General features: G+C 39.0%; 1 protein-coding gene across 2 annotated transcripts in view; it reads right to left on the minus strand.

The window, feature by feature from the left end:
* RB1CC1 (RB1 inducible coiled-coil 1) overlaps nucleotides 1-16117 on the minus strand; it is a 66492-nt gene extending 50375 nt beyond the window's left edge. For both annotated transcript variants that reach the window (XM_036400594.2, XM_036400585.2), the window contains exons 1-3: nucleotides 15869-16117; nucleotides 2988-3096; nucleotides 859-986 (exon numbers count right to left, since the gene is read on the minus strand). In XM_036400594.2, coding sequence (XP_036256487.1) covers nucleotides 859-929 — 71 coding nt within the window. In that variant the 5' untranslated portion in view covers nucleotides 930-986; nucleotides 2988-3096; nucleotides 15869-16117. The remainder of the gene's footprint in view (nucleotides 1-858; nucleotides 987-2987; nucleotides 3097-15868) is intronic.
* Between the last annotated feature and the right edge of the window lie 1703 nt (nucleotides 16118-17820).

Consider the following 17820-nt stretch of genomic DNA (forward strand, 5'->3'; position numbering starts at 1 on the left):
AAAACAGCAGGTGAGCTTGGCCCTTGCTACCCCAAGGTCTTGCACATGAGAACAATGAAAAAGGATATAATACAAACCTCTCTGAAAACTATCTATACATTTACAAGATGCTTTTAGAATGCAGGGAAAAAAAATAGAAACAGTAAATTTCTTGGGACTTAACCATGATCCTCTAATACTGATCATGCTCCAGGCAGATGGGCATTCAGAAGTTCATGGTTTACATATAAAATCATGTAAAATAGTCTGGAGCCTTACAACTTAGCACAAAACCAACTTTTACCCATCTAGCCATGAGACAAAAACCTTCAGGCCAATTCTTTAGCATCCAGAAACATTCCAGAGCACATATTTTCTTCAGGATGAATGTACTGACAAGAGAAAGAACAACCTCCAGAACTCCCTCTATGATGCCAGACAGTAAAAAATAAGCCTTTACTAGAGAAATCCCACATAAAAATATTATTCAAAAACAAAAGGAAAAAAAGATCAGAAGCCATTCTGACAGTTTTTTCAAAAATCACCAAACACACCACACTCAGTGAGGAGCAGGTCAGCCTCTGCCACTATCCCAGAAAGTAACTTCTCTACTCTTCCACACACACAATCACCTGGCAAGGCAATGAAAATGAAAATCATTTGAAATTAATTTTTTTTTATGAAAATCATAAAAAAAATTAAGGAAAAAACACACCAAAATTCACTCCAGAAAATACCAGAAAACCTAGAGGAAAACTACAATGACATACTAAAAAAAACCCTAATCTTCATCTGTCAAATACTTAAATACTTACTATATAAAAGTATACACACTTTTTAATTTAAAACAAACAATACACAATTAATTTACTGTCTTACTTTTGTACAGCAAGTTCAGTATCAAATGTAAGGGTAGTTCCAGTGTTGACCAAAAATACATATAGCTTCATGATGATTTCTTTAGGTCTCTGAAGTTTGTAACTTCCACTGCTAAAATCATTTAGAAACTGAAACAAAAATGTCAAGAGTTAGTTTCACAGGAGTTATGAAAAAGACAGACATATGTTTTCAAAAACACTCTTTCAGATATATAGTGTGTGAATACATCAGTGCTCACATTCCACAGCTCTTTATTCATTACCCAAGACAGAGATGTTGTTCCTCTTGCCAGAAACATGGGCAAGGTAACATATACACATACATATGCATACACAGACAGTTAGGAGAATACATGAGAATATACACTGAGAAGAATAAAAGAAACTAAATTAGAAAAATATAAGAAAATATGACTTCCAAATGCAGAAGCCATCATCCCAGATAATCTCCTGGCTTTTTTCGATTATGAAATACCTTTTAAAACCCCAGATAGTAATTTCCAGACATCTTTTTTAGATTTTACAAACAGCAATACAATCTAGTAACTCCTCAACTTACAGCTACTAAGTCTATCTGCTAACTGCTATCCCTATCCATACTATTCCCACAGAAATTGAAGCATAGGCAAAAAAAAAAAAGGAAAGAAAAAGGGCGAAATTCCTTTTTGTATTTCTCTACAATAAGTAACAGCTTTAAAAATCTTTTCTTCTATTATCAGCATTAGCTAAATCTGTAGCTTCTTTCTTTGTTACTGATAGCAAACATGAAGTATTCAAGCAAGAAAGTCAACACATATTTTCAGTCCTGTGCCCTACAAGAACCTGGATGAGTAACTCTACGCATGTGTTTTTCCAGTGTATGTGACAAATGAAAAACTTTATCATGTGTGTGACAATGAAAAACTGCCTCATAAAGCACTGGGCTTTAATTTGAGATTCTATTACTGAAGTACTTCACACTCCTGAGCCTTTTGCTCTTCTCCTTAGGAGCTAGGAAGCTTATGAGTAATTTCCACCACACTACCAAAGCAGCTGCAGAAATACAAGCACTGCAGTCACTAATGACCAGAGATTTTTACGTGGAAGGAATTACAGAAAGTTAAGCTGTAAGTTTTAGTCACTAAGCAATATTTTTATATAATTATAAAAATTACTTTTTGGATTAAATTTCTACACAGGTAATATAAATCATCCCTTTTTCCTTGAAATATTAATAGGACACACATGCCGTGTCCATGCCATGTCCAATCATATTACTCGAAAACTAGTCTGAATGTGCATTTATCTCTTTGTCTAGACATAGAAAAATTGACAAACACAGAGAAAAATAACAAACATGCCATTAAGACGAGGAGGGGGGAGAAGTTTTATGAGAAATTTATTCCAGAAAGTCATAAGAGTTTGCTTACAAAAGAACAGCTATCCTCATGCTTTTCAAGCTTTAACTATAGACCTAGTTAAAATACGTATTTTTACAAAAAGGTTTCAGAAACAGAAGTACATCAAATAAAAAAGGACCAGTTAAATAATTTGATCTGAAGAGAGTTTTGTTGTCCTTACACCTGAACTCTACTGTACTTAGTGGCACCAACTTAATTTTGAATCAGAAAAAGAACATACTCTATAAACTAAGCTACTAGACAGGTAAAAACTGCTGAACACCAAGAATAAAGTAAAAGTTTTTGATTTTATTAATAAATTCTTTGGACCCTGTTTCAGAATTATCAGTCTCATGCACACTCTTCTCTTCCCAAAGGGTATTCGTGACTGTGATCCAGGTAGAATTAGAAACAGGGGTTAAATAATACAATGTTCCACGCACAGACCACATGACAAAAAAAAAAAAAAGAAACTCTTTCCATCTAAGCATAGTAAAAGGTAAAGGCTTGTACAGTACCTAGTTTTCATATGAACATTACTACCCAAGCTAAAACAATATTCAAGAGAGAATGTGTCCAAGACATACACAAAGCAGAATTTTAATCAAGCATTTACGCATCCATACCGTAACACTAAACCTCACTAAAACATAGAAAGAAGAAACATTATTAAGATCAACGCTATTTATGACAGCATCTGCCATACATCAGAAGTCTCTAACTTTTTAACTTCTGACAAAGAAAGAATTACCTTCAGGCATTATACAGAGCTACCGCCTTCTTCAAATTCAAGCACACATTCACTTTACTTGATTTTTGGCAACAGAGTAGCATGGCTGTTCAAAGCCAGAGAAGAAGATCTGCAAAGAAAAGATTCAGAATGCAATTATTACTAAAATGTCAGTATTTTATGATCATAATTGCATTTAATACAGAAATCAGTGTACGTTAATGCCAGAAGAATAATTATGTGGTAGTTGTTTGGAGTTTTGTTAATTAACAACGCTCTCCACTTCCAAGTCTGCCCAGATCTGCTATATGTCTGAATACTTCTGCTCATCATTTTTGCTTAAAATAGTTGTTAATCATAATTTTGAGTGTTTACAAGGAGAGAAATTTAGTTCACTATAAAGAACTGTTTCCTTTTTCATTAACTGAAATTATTTTCAGCAGTCGTGCAGAAAGCTGGTACAGTGATGCTGAGAGCAATAGAGAAAGTCTTAACAATGCAATTTATCTAAGAAAACCCAGCATTATAAGGTATACATGCTACTGCTGTTGAATGAACAGTCTTATCCAGCAGCTGCCTCCCACAGATTCCTTCAGGAATCAGTATCACCTTCCTTACCTGACACATTACCTATTTTGCTAAGCCATTCACCTACTTTCAAAGCATGTGTTAGATTTATTGATTCTATTTTTTTAAATAAACTGAAGATGTTACCACTCCCAGACTGTCACTACATCTTGGCCAGGGGCTTCCTCTCCCAGAACTGCTTCTTCAACTACTGCTTCTTAAACTACAAAATGAGCCAGATCAGCAAAGGTGACCTTTTTTAAGCTACCCTAGTTCATTTTAACTATGTTCAGTTAAGTAGCAGTGCCAAAGGAGAAGGAGCCTTGGCAAAGAACATGTGGACAACCTGTTGGGCTCAGGGCAGTGAAGCAAGTGCACAAATTCCAGACTGCAAACAAACATTATTTCTATCATGTTAATGCCCTAGCAAGCTTTCTGAGAAGATGATCAGGCACTATAAAGGGTGATAATCCATTACTAAAAATAGGCTTGCGGAAGCCTGAAAACCATTAGAACATGTAAACGATTTTACACAACCTGTGCTACTACAGATAAATCAAAAACACTCCACCCTACATTCTAAAACCTTAATAAATGAAAAAATTATTTTATTGTCACGGAACAGAAGAATTATCTTCCTCCCTTTTGTCCACTCCCTCATCAAACCCATGCAAAATGCATACATGACATTTTATCAGAAGCAAAGATACAATAAAAGGGAAATAACCAGTGTGCTTAAGTGCTACCATTAAAAAAAACTGTAATTGAACTGTCCTCCTCCTGTTTAGCTATCAGCAGTCAGTAGCTGTACTTGAGCAAAATGAATTTATGAATACTTGCCTTAGGTCAAAGTAATGCACATTAACACAAAACTGCTGAAATACTTCTGCCACAAACCAGGAATACAACACAATAATCTCTTGCCTTGTAATTGCTTTGCAACCACTAAGACAGAAAAAACAGGTGCTGTTTCTTTACCCAACATCTCATCAAATCATGCTGGGGGAAAAGAACTCTACTAACGCAGGTAGGACAAACTTGTATTAAATTACTCTTAAAAAAAAAAAAAAAGAAGATAGAATTCACATAATTCCACTAAATTTACCTACTCTCAAGGCTGTTACAAACTTCAGTGAACATTTCAGGGAAGAGGGGAATGATGTAAAGCAATGTTCCAGAGAATATATGCCTTAAGCAGCAACCTTTCCTGCAGATTCACTGATGTCCAACAAACACATGCTGCAGCATGTCCTTCCTCCCATCAGCAGGAACTATGTCAACTGCCTCTCTCCAGCTGCCTGTCTTCACAGCTTTGGAAGAAAACTAATTTTGAGAGCTCTCCCTAGTCTTGCATCTCTGGACAACATCTGCCTGACTGTGTTCAAAGTTACAGGGGGTATGCATGAAAACCTATCACAGTTGCCTAAGTTTCTTTTCTTTCAATGGTCAGGTTATTGCTGATTGTTACAGGCAAGATCAGCTACATATCACAAATTAGCCTTTAAGTTTGTTCCCAATATTCCAGAATCATCCAGCAGTAACACAAGTTCTTAACATAATCATGGAGTGAAAGTCACACCAAGTTACAACAGAATATATCCATACACATTTTGTTCTTCTCTTTGTATTACCACAACAGGCCATTGATTTATTTTTAGCTTTAAACTCTTAGGTAGTGTTACAAGTTTCAAGGCTTTTATAATGTTACGTAGCTGAAATTATTTTCATTTGTTTTAATAGAGGTTCAACAACTACACAATTTGACAGCTACTGAAAACAGAGCTGCTTCCTATGTAATCAAACAAAACCACAAACAACTAATCTACTCAGATTATTTGTTTAAACTGTGTGACTTGCAGCATTAAATTCATGCTATCATATAAACTAGATCCTTCACACTATGGGATAGAAGTCTGTATGACCAACTGTCATGAATTATCAGTAATACAAAAAAAAAATAGCTGAACATTTGAAATTTTCTTTAACAGCTGCCAGATCAGACAGAATATGGTAGGCATAAATAAAAGAAAATAAATGAGATTACAAGAATGTAAGAATGGCACAAAGTATAAAAAGCTTCCACAATTAATTGAAAATATGTATAGTGTCACATTAGGTAATAAAACACCAAAAGCAGCCACAAATACATTGTGCTGGTTCCAACATATTTCACTGCTCTACACTCTACACTGCAATGCAATTACTGCAATCTTTTCTTCTATAATATAAACTCTTCAACAACCAACTGCTTTTGAAGTCGGTGTTGATCAATACTTTCAACACGTGCTGTTTACAAGCATTCAGATGTATCTTGGTTCAGAATTTGCTCATTGTTACATCTCTAAAAGGAAATTAATGTCTGCTTACAGACTCTTATTGCAATTACAGCAGAGGCATCACAGGTTTCACACTACCCTACATATAATCCTATGGCTACATTAACCATCTATTTCTGCCCTTAAATGCAGAATCCCTACTTCTAATTACCTAATGTTGACTGTTCCATTGTTTCATGGTACAATTCTTTCCAACTTCACAAACTCAAAACACTGAATCATGGCATTCAGAGCAGGACAAAGACAGAAATCAACATTTATGCTGTTTGGGTTTAATGGGACATTAATCAACTTCACTTTGGTCATTAATTTCCTTGTATTATCTTAATTGTTCACGCTCATACTTCCGACATCTCACTTTCCATACTTCCTTTATAATCTGGATTACAAATTAAACTTGAGCAAACAGAGATACTGATAAATTTTTCTTTAACACCATAAAATTTAAACTGAACTATGCCAAAGTAATGGTTTTCCTTTAAACCCAGTGGTGTGAAATTCCATCCACAACAGCAACACACGAGCAGTATATGGTATCTTGCTTTTTGCTCCCAGGGAAGAGCAGGGAAGTGTTGGCTCCACATCTGTATGCTAAGTGTTGTACTCATCAATGCTTCATCTGCCAGGCCAGACAGAACCAAGAGGCCCAAATTCTTTTCCCCTTGTGTGTATCTCCAGGTCAAAATGGGCTCAAGCCTTAAAGCAGACAGAACTGATCAAGGCAAGACTGGTTACTCAGTGCCTGCATTTTCACACTGCTACTAGGCATTCACATATTTCTGTGTGATCACCATCTGTGTGTGGCTGATAAAGAAGTTTCACTTCCTTTACTGCAGAAGCACTGAGGCTACACTACAGGTTAGCAGTGTCTCCTTACCCCCAATTACCAGCGTCAGGAGTCTCACAGGACACCACCACAGAATTTCTGACTGTTGAAAGGGCAATTCATCTGAGGTAAAGGCTGACAAGTCTGTGACATGCTTAAAAAGACTCAAGTGCTGTTCATCATTCAGTAAATATCTTATCAGGGTAACATCTCCCCTCAAGGCAAATATACCATTATTACCTCTCAAGATGGAGTCAACTTTGGAGCACATTACCATGTTATTAAATTGTGCTTCATTTCCATACCACAAATCTTAAGGTTTGCCTCTCAGATGCTACAGTTTCTGTGATTTCACCTTTCAGAGCAGGATTTCCTGCTTCACCTCGACTTAGTAATAAACTCTATAATAGACAAAGGTACAAGACCAGTGCAGAATATTCCTTACAATTCATTTTGTTTTCTTCTATAAACCTGCCTTCTACCTCCACTTTCTTTGTTTTTTCCAAGTGCCCTTCTCAAAAATGCTTTCTTGCTTCAACTTGCAGACCCCAGAAGCACAGTATTTTATAGCACATAAATCAAAGGAAAATTAAAAAAGAAACTGAAGCTAAATTTAATGCAACTAACACCTTTCTTAATGTCAGTTGTAAGATCCTCTCTAAAAGTAGGCTTCAAGAACCTTTCTTCAATACTGCAACCTAATGTATCTAACCAGAAATATCTTAATTTTGCAGAACATTACTACTACCACCACGAAGAAGAAATAGAAAGAATAGAAAGTATGACCTCATTGTGAGGGCACACATTCTTTAGTAATGCTTTATGCAACAGAAATGGATATGTTTCTAAAATACAGTGCAAATGCATATAATTTTCTGGATAGCCAACTGTTGAAAGGAAATATGCTTGAAAAGGCACTAAAAAAACTTAAAAATTAAAAAATAAAAAAAAACCCCACCCCTAAACTGTGTGATGAATAAGTAGTAGGGCTCCTCCTGACTCTCCTTCAAAATAAATTTAATGAGAAGACCACATTTAATCATAAGATACATATTACTGAAGGCGGAGATCCTATCTCCCACCGCCACCTTGTATCACAGCCTATAAACCTCATGTTCAAGCCACACTGTAGTCTTAAAGAAAGGCTGTCAATCCCTGACATCTGTAAGGTTGCAGCCATCTGGAGCTCTATTTATATGTTGAGATGTGCATCAGGCACAGAGGCGGTTACTTAATTACAGCATCTCCAACAGTCACTGTGTTCTTAACAGCTCTCACACTCAGCTGCCGGTCAGCACAGCAAGCCTTTTCCACTCAACCCAAGAGCCAAGCTGCAATCCTGCAGAGCAGCCAAGACACATTCCTAAACCCCTACTTCCCAATTCACTAAAGAGGAATTTCAAAAGTCAATAATTCAGTATTTCATAGTCTAAGAGGCTTCTTCCTTCCTTCCCCTCCTTTAAGATGAATCATTTTATATATTACTAACCTAATACTTCAGTTACATATGGGCCATCATATTCAGAGTTGCTCCTACAACTCTGAATTACATGGAAGCTCCTCATTCAGCCAAGTAGGTGCTGCAATGCCTTCAGGAGTCCTCAGCAACATCAAGGGTGAAAGAGCAGACCAAAAGCAAATCTGGGCAGGTAAGAAAACACTGTGCATTGAAGAGTGCTTTGAAATCAGGTGTGGGCCAAAACAATGCAGCTTCTCACAAGTTCAGACAAAACTTACCCTGAATTTTAGGAACGCGATAGTTTCAAACATGTTCATAAGACAACAAGCACATGATCAGGCACTGGGTCATGAATACATATGGATGTGATTATAAAGCTTCAAATCTGATGGTTAGCATCTATTCACATCACTGTTTTCACTGATTTGAGGAGCTGCCAAAACACAGCCCATATAAAAGACCAGACAAAAGCTCTCCTCTTCCAACAGTAAATACAATTTTACCCTATTTTTCAAAACCTCGCATTTCTTACATGATAAAAAGTGAAACTTATGTGCCTCAGTTAACAGGTACAAGCCAGAAAACAAACCTAGATTTCTGACAATCTTATTGCTAGGAAACAGCCCACAGCCTGCAGAAGTATCCCTTCTCTTCTTTTCTTTTTAATTGATGGAAACAAGTCTTTCCACAGCTGTCTGCGCCTTACTTTTGACAAAGTTAACTGAAGGTTTTGTCAGATTTTTCTTTTTTAAATGTATAATTTTGCCATTTCAGAGCATTTGTGGAGTACAAGCCTCCCTTGAATTACAGAGACTAATACATTCTCTTTGCAAAGATTGGTACTCTCAGGTACATGGAGCTTCAGGTGGTTTTATTCAAGTCACTGACTTGACTCCATAGTGGTGGGAAGCTTCTTCCTGTAGGTACATACTCTTTAAAATAATTAGCATGTAAAATCTTCCAGTGCTGGCAAACAATTCTGCAAGAAACAGACAACAAAAAATTCATTCTTTCTTATACCCAACTCAGACAAGTCACCAACACTTCTTCCACTAACACTCTCTCTGATCAAACAAGAACACAAACTCTGGAACACAAACTAAAAGCGCACCAGACTCATTCCCTTTCTTCAGACAGTTCTTCTGCTCCTTTCCCTGCATCAACTTTCAATGGTGCAACTACCTGTATATCTGTAGAATAAACTGGATGACTTTGCTGTAGTAAGTTAGAAACATCATACTTCTCCAGGATACTGATTGCTCAAATTGGTTCCATGATCTGGTTCATTACATAACTCCACAAACTACAATCAACCAAGGCTAGAGAAAAGCCAATGAATACAGAGGTTACTCAACATCAGAACCATCATTTAAGAAGACAAGTGAAAATTTTCAGAAGGCATCATTCATATTTCTAACTCCCTTGCCATCCACTAATAGATCACTTCTTAGAAACCTAGTAAAAAAGCCCAAATCAGTACCCTCCTAAAAAGCAGGCTAAGATAACTTAAAAATTTGCAATTACTACAGATGCAACCAAGGACAGAGTTTCTCAAAATTTAGTCCAAGAGGCCATTTCCCCTGTTCTTCCCTCTTCAGATACAACATCCTAATGCTGCAACTTTTTTTTTTTTATTTCTTGCTTTCTTTTATATGGAAAAGAGAAAAATCTTAGCCAGAACCTTTTAAAATATGAAAATACAGAACATAGGACTGATTAAATGGTATTTACTTCACAGGAATGAAAACACTACAGATGGAAAAGAAAGTCAAAGACTGACAATAATGAAATGTAAGGCAAGTAAAGATTCTTGTGATTTAGTCTGACTGCCTACAGAAAAGTCACAGGTTCTTCCTTAATTGCTATTCATAAGCAATCAGATTTTAAAAGAACGATTAAAGTTTTCTAGTAATAAGGACATCCTCTACCATCTTGGTAAACTGTTTAATTGCTTTGCAACTTTACAACTTGTTTCAAACTTTTCTTATCCTACATTAATTATAAAATCATTATTTGAACTTTCAAGATCTAAAGATAGAATTTATCAAATTTTTCTTTTTTAAGTTACTTATAACTCATATGTCACCTACCAACCTCCTCATATTCATCAACCTTCTTTTACTTCCAGTGGTATATGAAAGTAAAGGACCATCAGCAAGATGCAGAGCTGATATAAGCCCCAGTCTCCCTAGGTATATATATTCAGAAATGTCGAGATTCTTCTCAGATCAATTTATCAACTCTTTTTGGATATCACACATTTACAAATCACCTTCATATCTCTACTGGCAACAGTGCGAAAGAAGATAACAGCAATGTCCTGAGAAATGAGAAAAACTGCAGGATAGTTTGCAGAATATTAAATTGCCTCTAATCTCAAGAAGGTGTTTTCTAATCTTCATCTGCCCTTCTTTACCTTCCTGGAATATAAATCATTGGTAGCTTCTAACAGCTAACAATGTGCAACAATAAATTCTTTAAGGCAGTTTTACCAATATAAGAACTATACAATCACCAAAGAAACTCCAGAGAAAACCACAACTTACAATGACTGAGGTATTACAACTATATTCCTGCCTTATTGAACCCTGGTTGTGCTGTTTAGAGCCATAACATGCATGTGAAAATACTGTCACAATACATTTGCTTTTTGAAATGTACAGGTATTTTACCACCAAGCCTTTCATTTAAAAAGGAAAGTTTACACACTACCCCTCCCCCCCTTCATTCAGAAAGAACTGAGAATTTTGAGTCATATTTTCAAACCATTCACTGGGTGAGAATCAAGTTTCTTTCAATCAGTAGACTACACAAGTACTTGTGAAGAATATTTTTAAATAGAGAAGTCATCTTGAATTTACTAGTAGAACACTTACAACATAACATAAGCAGAATGTATTAGAAGACAGCTTCTAGTCCTGTTACACAATATATTCTTATGTAAGAATCTTCCCTTCATCTGAATTTAATAAAAATACACACTCTGGAGGATGGAAGAATAACTGTATAAACAAAAGCACCATTTTGTCAGCATCACCTGTTTATCCTAAACCAACTACAATAAATAAGGGTCAAATTTTCACACTTTTGATGTACCAGCACAGCTACTTGGCCTCAACAAACTCAAAATAAAGTTCAAGATAAATCACCGACATTGAAAGTCCCTGCAATATCAGAAAAAACACTATTCAAATTATAAAGAGCAAAAAGTACTGCAGCAATATCTATAACACAAAAAGAGCATAACATGTTCAATCATAGAACTAAATCAAAATAGAAGTTGGGAACTTAAAAACAGCTACCTCAAACATTCAAAAATCAGACCTCAGCAAAGTGCAATTCTTACAGAATTTATATTTTTGCTTTGCTGAGGGTGGTATGACTTTTTGAATCTATGATGTAAGTAAAACTCTCCCTATAATTAGTTCTCCAATACTGCATTCTACCTCTAAAATACAGTTTTCAATCTGTTCAAAAAGAAAACAGCATACTGGCCTGTCAAATACATCTTAAAAAAAATAATGAAGATTGATGTATCATACAGATACTAATTCCACCTAACCCCTCCAAATAAAAGCAACATGCAATCAAAACACTGAACACGCTATTTCACTATTGCCACCACAGCTTTCCTACTCTCCTGAAACAGCAAAAATTCTGTTTCAAAAGAAAGTCTTAAGAGGTAAGAAAACATGAGTTATTTCATAAAGAGAAAATACGTCCACGTTCTGAAGTCAGTTAAAATATCCTTAGAACATGACTTAGGCAGAGCTGCTCTGAAATATTCACTCACCACTCTTCTCATTGATCCTATAGCATTACACAACAAGACAGATGCAGGACACTTGGAACCCAACTACTCAACAAAGCAGTTTCACATTTTACTTTCCATTAACAAGTAATTTACACAGGTCAGAAAGAAATTCATACAGCACTCAAACAAGCCTTTTTTTTTTACTTATTTGTACTAACTCATAGCAAACAGTCCACCACATTCTACCACAGTTTATTTTCTAGATGCACAAACTACCAGAGCTTTATATATAGCACACCAGAAGCGTTTCACCTTGATGCGATAAAGACAGCAGGCCCAGCTGCAAAATCTCTTTCCAAAAGAAACTGTCGACATCTTGGATGGACATAAAAAGCTACACTAAGCTGTTGCTTGAGCTCAGAACCCTTCTGAACCATGGACAGCAAACCTGAACAACTAAAGGAAAATATACACTTGGAGATGGACACAAGAGTAGCAAGAACTGCCCTGACAGCCTTGGTTTTTCTCCTGACCAGCCCTGTCTCAACCTACGAACATAAATGTGGTAACAATAAATTTGTTTAGATACTTCTATTGACAACTTCCAATAACTAGTATTGAAAAATTATTCATGTATTATTAACAATACAGTTATGCTTGAATCCTATTAGAAAACACAAAGCATATCCACTTCCAACCCTGCTCACAAATCGAAAAAATTTTAGAGTTGCTTTGTGGCCATGATGTCTTCCAACTTGTCTTTCAACTGAGCTACATTAAATATACTAAAATTTAAATTAAAACAAAATAAAGAGTGGATCTGCACGATGAATTAACTCATAAATAAACAAGTGACTGTCTCAGTAACCACAGAATGTTAATTAGCTCACAAAAATAATTGCTAGCAATTTCTTTATCACCATTAATTGTGCTATAGGCTTTTACAACACGCAATTCATGTGAAGATCTTTCAACTTGTACACCAAAAACATTAGTCTGGCAAATCAGCTAGAAAACAGGCTGATTTGAAAAACTCTAATTTTTGCAATTGGATTAGTAATTTACATATTAATGATTTTTTTTTGGTGTGTTTGGTATCACTGCATTCAATCACATCCTGCAGTATAATACAATATTATTATGTAAGCTGGCATCTTGTAATCAAGTGTTTGCTACTCAGTAATACTGATTAGCAACTCTGCACCAGAATGCTACCTATTAATAGGCTCCTTGAAAGTAGTAAGGTTATTAATTGTTTTTACCCCTCCTCATCTTCAGAAACCATTCATATAATGTCATTGAGATGTGGACCAAAAATCAGGAGCACAACTTTCTTGAGCAATATTGCAAATGCAGAAGGAGACACATGACTGCTTGGGCACTATCCAAAAGACTGAAGTAGCTCATGTAACAACTGGGTTCACACACTGTAGTTTTTCATTTTAACTTGTTTCCCCTTTACCTCAACATGCTAATGAACCCATCCTGGGCAATTTAAATCTCAAGACTCTCACACCACTCTTTCACAGAAAGTAACTGCTAGTTTAAAAGCAAATAAAGACTTAAGGACACACTGATAACATAAAGAAAAATTCTTTCCAGTGATTCCACTGTAACTGCCACTCTTATCAAAAACAAATCAACTTGTGCTACTGCCTTATCCCCAACATGCATTCAGTCCCCTATTTAAACAAAATAACTGAATTTCAGTTTAGAAATTGTTTTCTGCCTTAGTTTCTGCAAGGCCATGTAACAGCTGTGTTCAGACAACATGCAGGGACACACCGTTTTTTAAACAGACACCACAAAAGACCTCAAAATAACCCTTGCCCTCTTCTCCAGTCAGAGCACAAGTCTGCTGCATACACTTCTAATTATAAATATAGTAACCTGACAAGGGGAGAGAGACAGCCCCTTGGACACGATCTCAGAAACTACTAACCCAAATCTGTGCTGAGCACAAGCCTAGAGCAACACAATTGTGGCCAAGATAGATTACTATTTTACAATCTACAAAAGAAACAGCTACTTGTACAGAGTGGACAACAATAATGGACTTCCAAAGCACAATTAGGTCTACCTTACAATAATCCACTATCCCAATAGAACCCATTTGCATTTCCTGCTCTAAAACTGGCATAGCTGAAGTCCCTTACTACATGTTCTTCAGCAAGTAATTTTCTTTACTACTTTCAACATAATAAAATAAAGCCATTTCAAGTTCCAGGCAGCATTTAGAGTAAGTACAAATACATCCTCTGCATACTTTAATCTAAACAATGCTAGAATGTCTAAATCCTTTCTTGTTAATATTTGCTTCTTGGCACAAAAGTTTGTCTTAGACCACAGGATAAGAGTAAAGTCATTTCTTTATGTGCTTCATCTTTTAAAAATTTCCCAAGGTACTACATACTAAATAGTCTTAAAATTCACAATGGAAATATACCATAATAGTGCACGTTTTCATTATCACTATTATTACATAGTACTTCCATGATGTATGGAGATGAACTTTTTAGAAGGGTATGTATAGAAGACAAGAAGCAATAGCTTTAAACTTAGAGTATAATTTTAGATTGGATATAAGGAAGAAATTCCTTACTGTGAAGATGGTGAGACACTAGAACAGGTTGTCCAGAGAAGCTGTGGATGTCCCATTCCTGGAAGTCTTCAGGGACAGGTTGGATGGGGTTTTGAGCAACCAGGTCTAGTGGAGGGTGTCCCTGCCCCTGGCAGGCAGGTTGGAACTAGATGATCTTTAAGGTGCCTTCCAACCCAGGCCATTCTATAATTCTGATTCTATTTATAGTGTTATTCCTCACAATACTTCTCAGCTGTATAAAATTCAGCTGTCTGAAACATGTTTTTCCATCCTTGCCATTTCTCCAGCATTGCTGACGTACCTTTTACCATACAGTTAAACACACACCTCCAGAAGTGTAAGTCCTTCCATAAACCCAACAGCACAAACTACTTCTGACACACATATATATGAATACAAGGAAAAAGAACCAAACCTCAACCTCCTCATTCTTCCCCACAAAGAATTAAAGGTGAAAGCTTAAAATATGAACCACAAGAAGTGGCTCATGGCCAGGACATACCATGTAATTACTTCAGATAAAAACATATGATACAGGAGAAAAAAAAGCTATGGTCATATGAGGTCTAAACTAACATTTCTGCATTTCTTGGGAGCAGACATGACTTTTTATTTCATGTCTAGATGATGTTAAGTATGAAACACGAACATTACAAAGGTCAGCTCATTTAATTCTCACAGCATTCATATTAGTATTTCTACCTCTGGATCACTGGCAGCCAGTACTTTTGGGGGTCAGTGAGAAAGAAAAGCGAGCACTGATCCAAAGAACATCCTGCAAGCCTACTACAGAGCCGTAAGAAAAAACCGAAGGGACAATTCATTACAGGACACATGCTTCCTCGGGAGCAGGACCAAGTAAACAACCGAGGGAGAGGCAGAACAACGTTTGTAAACACTCAAAGCTTCTGCACCGTGCTCGCCCGACCGCCGCCGACGGCGAGCACGGAGGCGCTGCCAGGCTGAGTCATTCCTTGTAGTAACTTCACCGCGAATCCCTCGCCCTGGCAGCGGAGCCCTGGGCAGGCAGGAGCACCCCGGCCCGCCCGGCGCTGCTCCCCTCTGACGCCGGGCAGCCGCCGCCCCACCCCCCCCAGCAGCTGCGCTGGGGTCACTCCGCCGCCCCGGCACCGGCTCCGGCCGCGGGATGATCCCGGTCCTCCTCGACCCCCGCTCCGCCGCCTCCCAGTTCTTTGTCGCCCGCCCCACGGGTACAGCCCCGCGCCCAGCGCCGGGACCGCCGCCCCTCGCCAAGGCCGCCCTCCCGGTACCGGAGTCCCCGCCTTCCCCGCGGCTGGGAGGGGCTGAGCGGGGCGGCGGGGGGAGCCCGCACGTCCCCGGCAGCGCTCGGCACTCACCCCCGGGTCCCGCGCGGGCAGCGCCGCTCATCCTGCGCCGGTGGCGGCGCGTCCCCCCCCCCGCGCCGCGCGGCCGGGCCCGGCGGCTCCGCGGGGGCGCGCAGCGCCTCAGCGGGACCCGCGGCCGAGCGGGGAGAGGCGGCGAGCGGGGAGAGGCGGCTCGGCGGGGCGGGCTGGGGGCCGCGGGGAGCGGGGGAGCCCTGCCTGGGGCGGCCGCCGCCGCCGCCGGTGTTTGTTGTTGTCGTCAGCCGCTTCCGGCGCGAGGGCTGCCGGGAGGGGGCGGCGCGCGGGAGGGACCGCGCGGCGGAAGCGGCGGCGGCGCGCGGGCCCCGGCGGACGCAAGCGGGAGTGGTTGGGGCGGAGGGGCCCGGGAGGGCTCCTGTTCCAGCCCCTCTGCCCACGGCAGGAACACCGTCCGCTAGACCAGGCTGCTCAGAGCTCGATCCACCCCAGCCCCGAATATTTCCAGGGATGTGTTCAAGATCTTGCCACCTTACCTGTTTCTTCATCAGTGTCACACTAAAGAATTTTCTGCTAGTGTCTAATCTAAACCTACTCTTTTTCAATTTAAACACATTCACCCTGTCCCCGCATGCCCTTGTAAACAGTCTTGACCCGTGTTTCCTCCCTCCTTCCTTCCCTTGAGATACTGGGAGGCCACAATCAGGTCGCCCCGAAGCCTTCTCTTTTCCAGGCTGAACAACCCCAGTTCTTTCAGCCTTTCCTCACAGGAGCAGTGCTCCGTCCCTCTGATCAATTTGATGGCCTCCTCTGGACTCCCAACAGGTCAAAGTCCTTCCTTTGGTGGGACCCCGGAGCTGGATGCAGCACTGCAGGTGGGGTCTCACCAGAGCAGAGGAGCAGAATCCTCTCCCTTGTCCTGCTGGCTGCTCTGCTTTTGATCCAACCCAGGACATGTTTGGCATTTGGAAGTCAGGCCCGTGGCCTTACCCGAGTGGGGGGTGTATTCAATTTAATTTTAATCTGGGATGACAAGAGGTCAAAAGTTTAGGAAATCTACAGAGAAGTTAAAATATATGTCCTGTGTGTTTTGAGTTTTATTGTAAAGAGATATACTGAAATAACTTACATGCTTCACTGACATTTGGAATTATAAAAAGAAGTCTTAAAAAAGAGATGGTTTTAGATGACACTTTCTTATGCTCTGCACAAATAGAAAAATGTCAGCTTCTACTAGAGAAACTTATCAAACACTTTTGCTATAAATGTAACTTACAACTACAGGGCTACCAGTTCCTACCAAACTTCTAGGTATCACCTGTCACTTGAAGAAAGTGAGATCACCATGGCCAGTCCAACCAAAGGATGTGTCTATTTCCCAAACACACAGGAATTTTTTAAATTTTTTAAAGTTGACACGTGCTAGCAAGGATAAACTGGAAAGAAATAAAAAGAGAAGGATTCATAGGATGGGAATTGGGGACTCTCTGTCACTATATTCTTTTTACTGCTATAGGCATTGACTATTATTTCAGCATTTAAGATGATGGCTGTTTGCATTTCCTGTTGTTAGGCAGAATTTACCAAATGTTCAATTCATCCCTGTGCCAGCAAGTGAGGGTGGCCCCAGGTGCACTCACTGTCCAGGCTGGACTCCCATCCCCCAGGGATGGGCCCTCGGAGAGCTTTTGACATAAAGCAGCCCAGAAGCTTGGGATGGGAACTGACCTCTTATTCCTGTTGAGAAAACAAAAGTAAACCTCACACACATCACTTTTAGTTTCTGTTTTATTACAAGTTTCTTTAGAGGTTTAGCCCACAGAACTTTTCTTTGGGATAAGGACATTTCCACATAAATTAGAGAAGAGTGAATTTGAGAGGAGTACATGTAAGAGGCTTGTTTGACTCAGAGATCCAGGAGAGGATCCCAATGCTGGCATCAAGAACATCCTCTAGCCGAGATCCCTTGAGAACACCATACAGCTGGATTG

Source organism: Molothrus ater, chromosome 1 (genome assembly GCF_012460135.2).
Source record: "Molothrus ater isolate BHLD 08-10-18 breed brown headed cowbird chromosome 1, BPBGC_Mater_1.1, whole genome shotgun sequence".
Classification (NCBI taxonomy): domain Eukaryota; kingdom Metazoa; phylum Chordata; class Aves; order Passeriformes; family Icteridae; genus Molothrus; species Molothrus ater.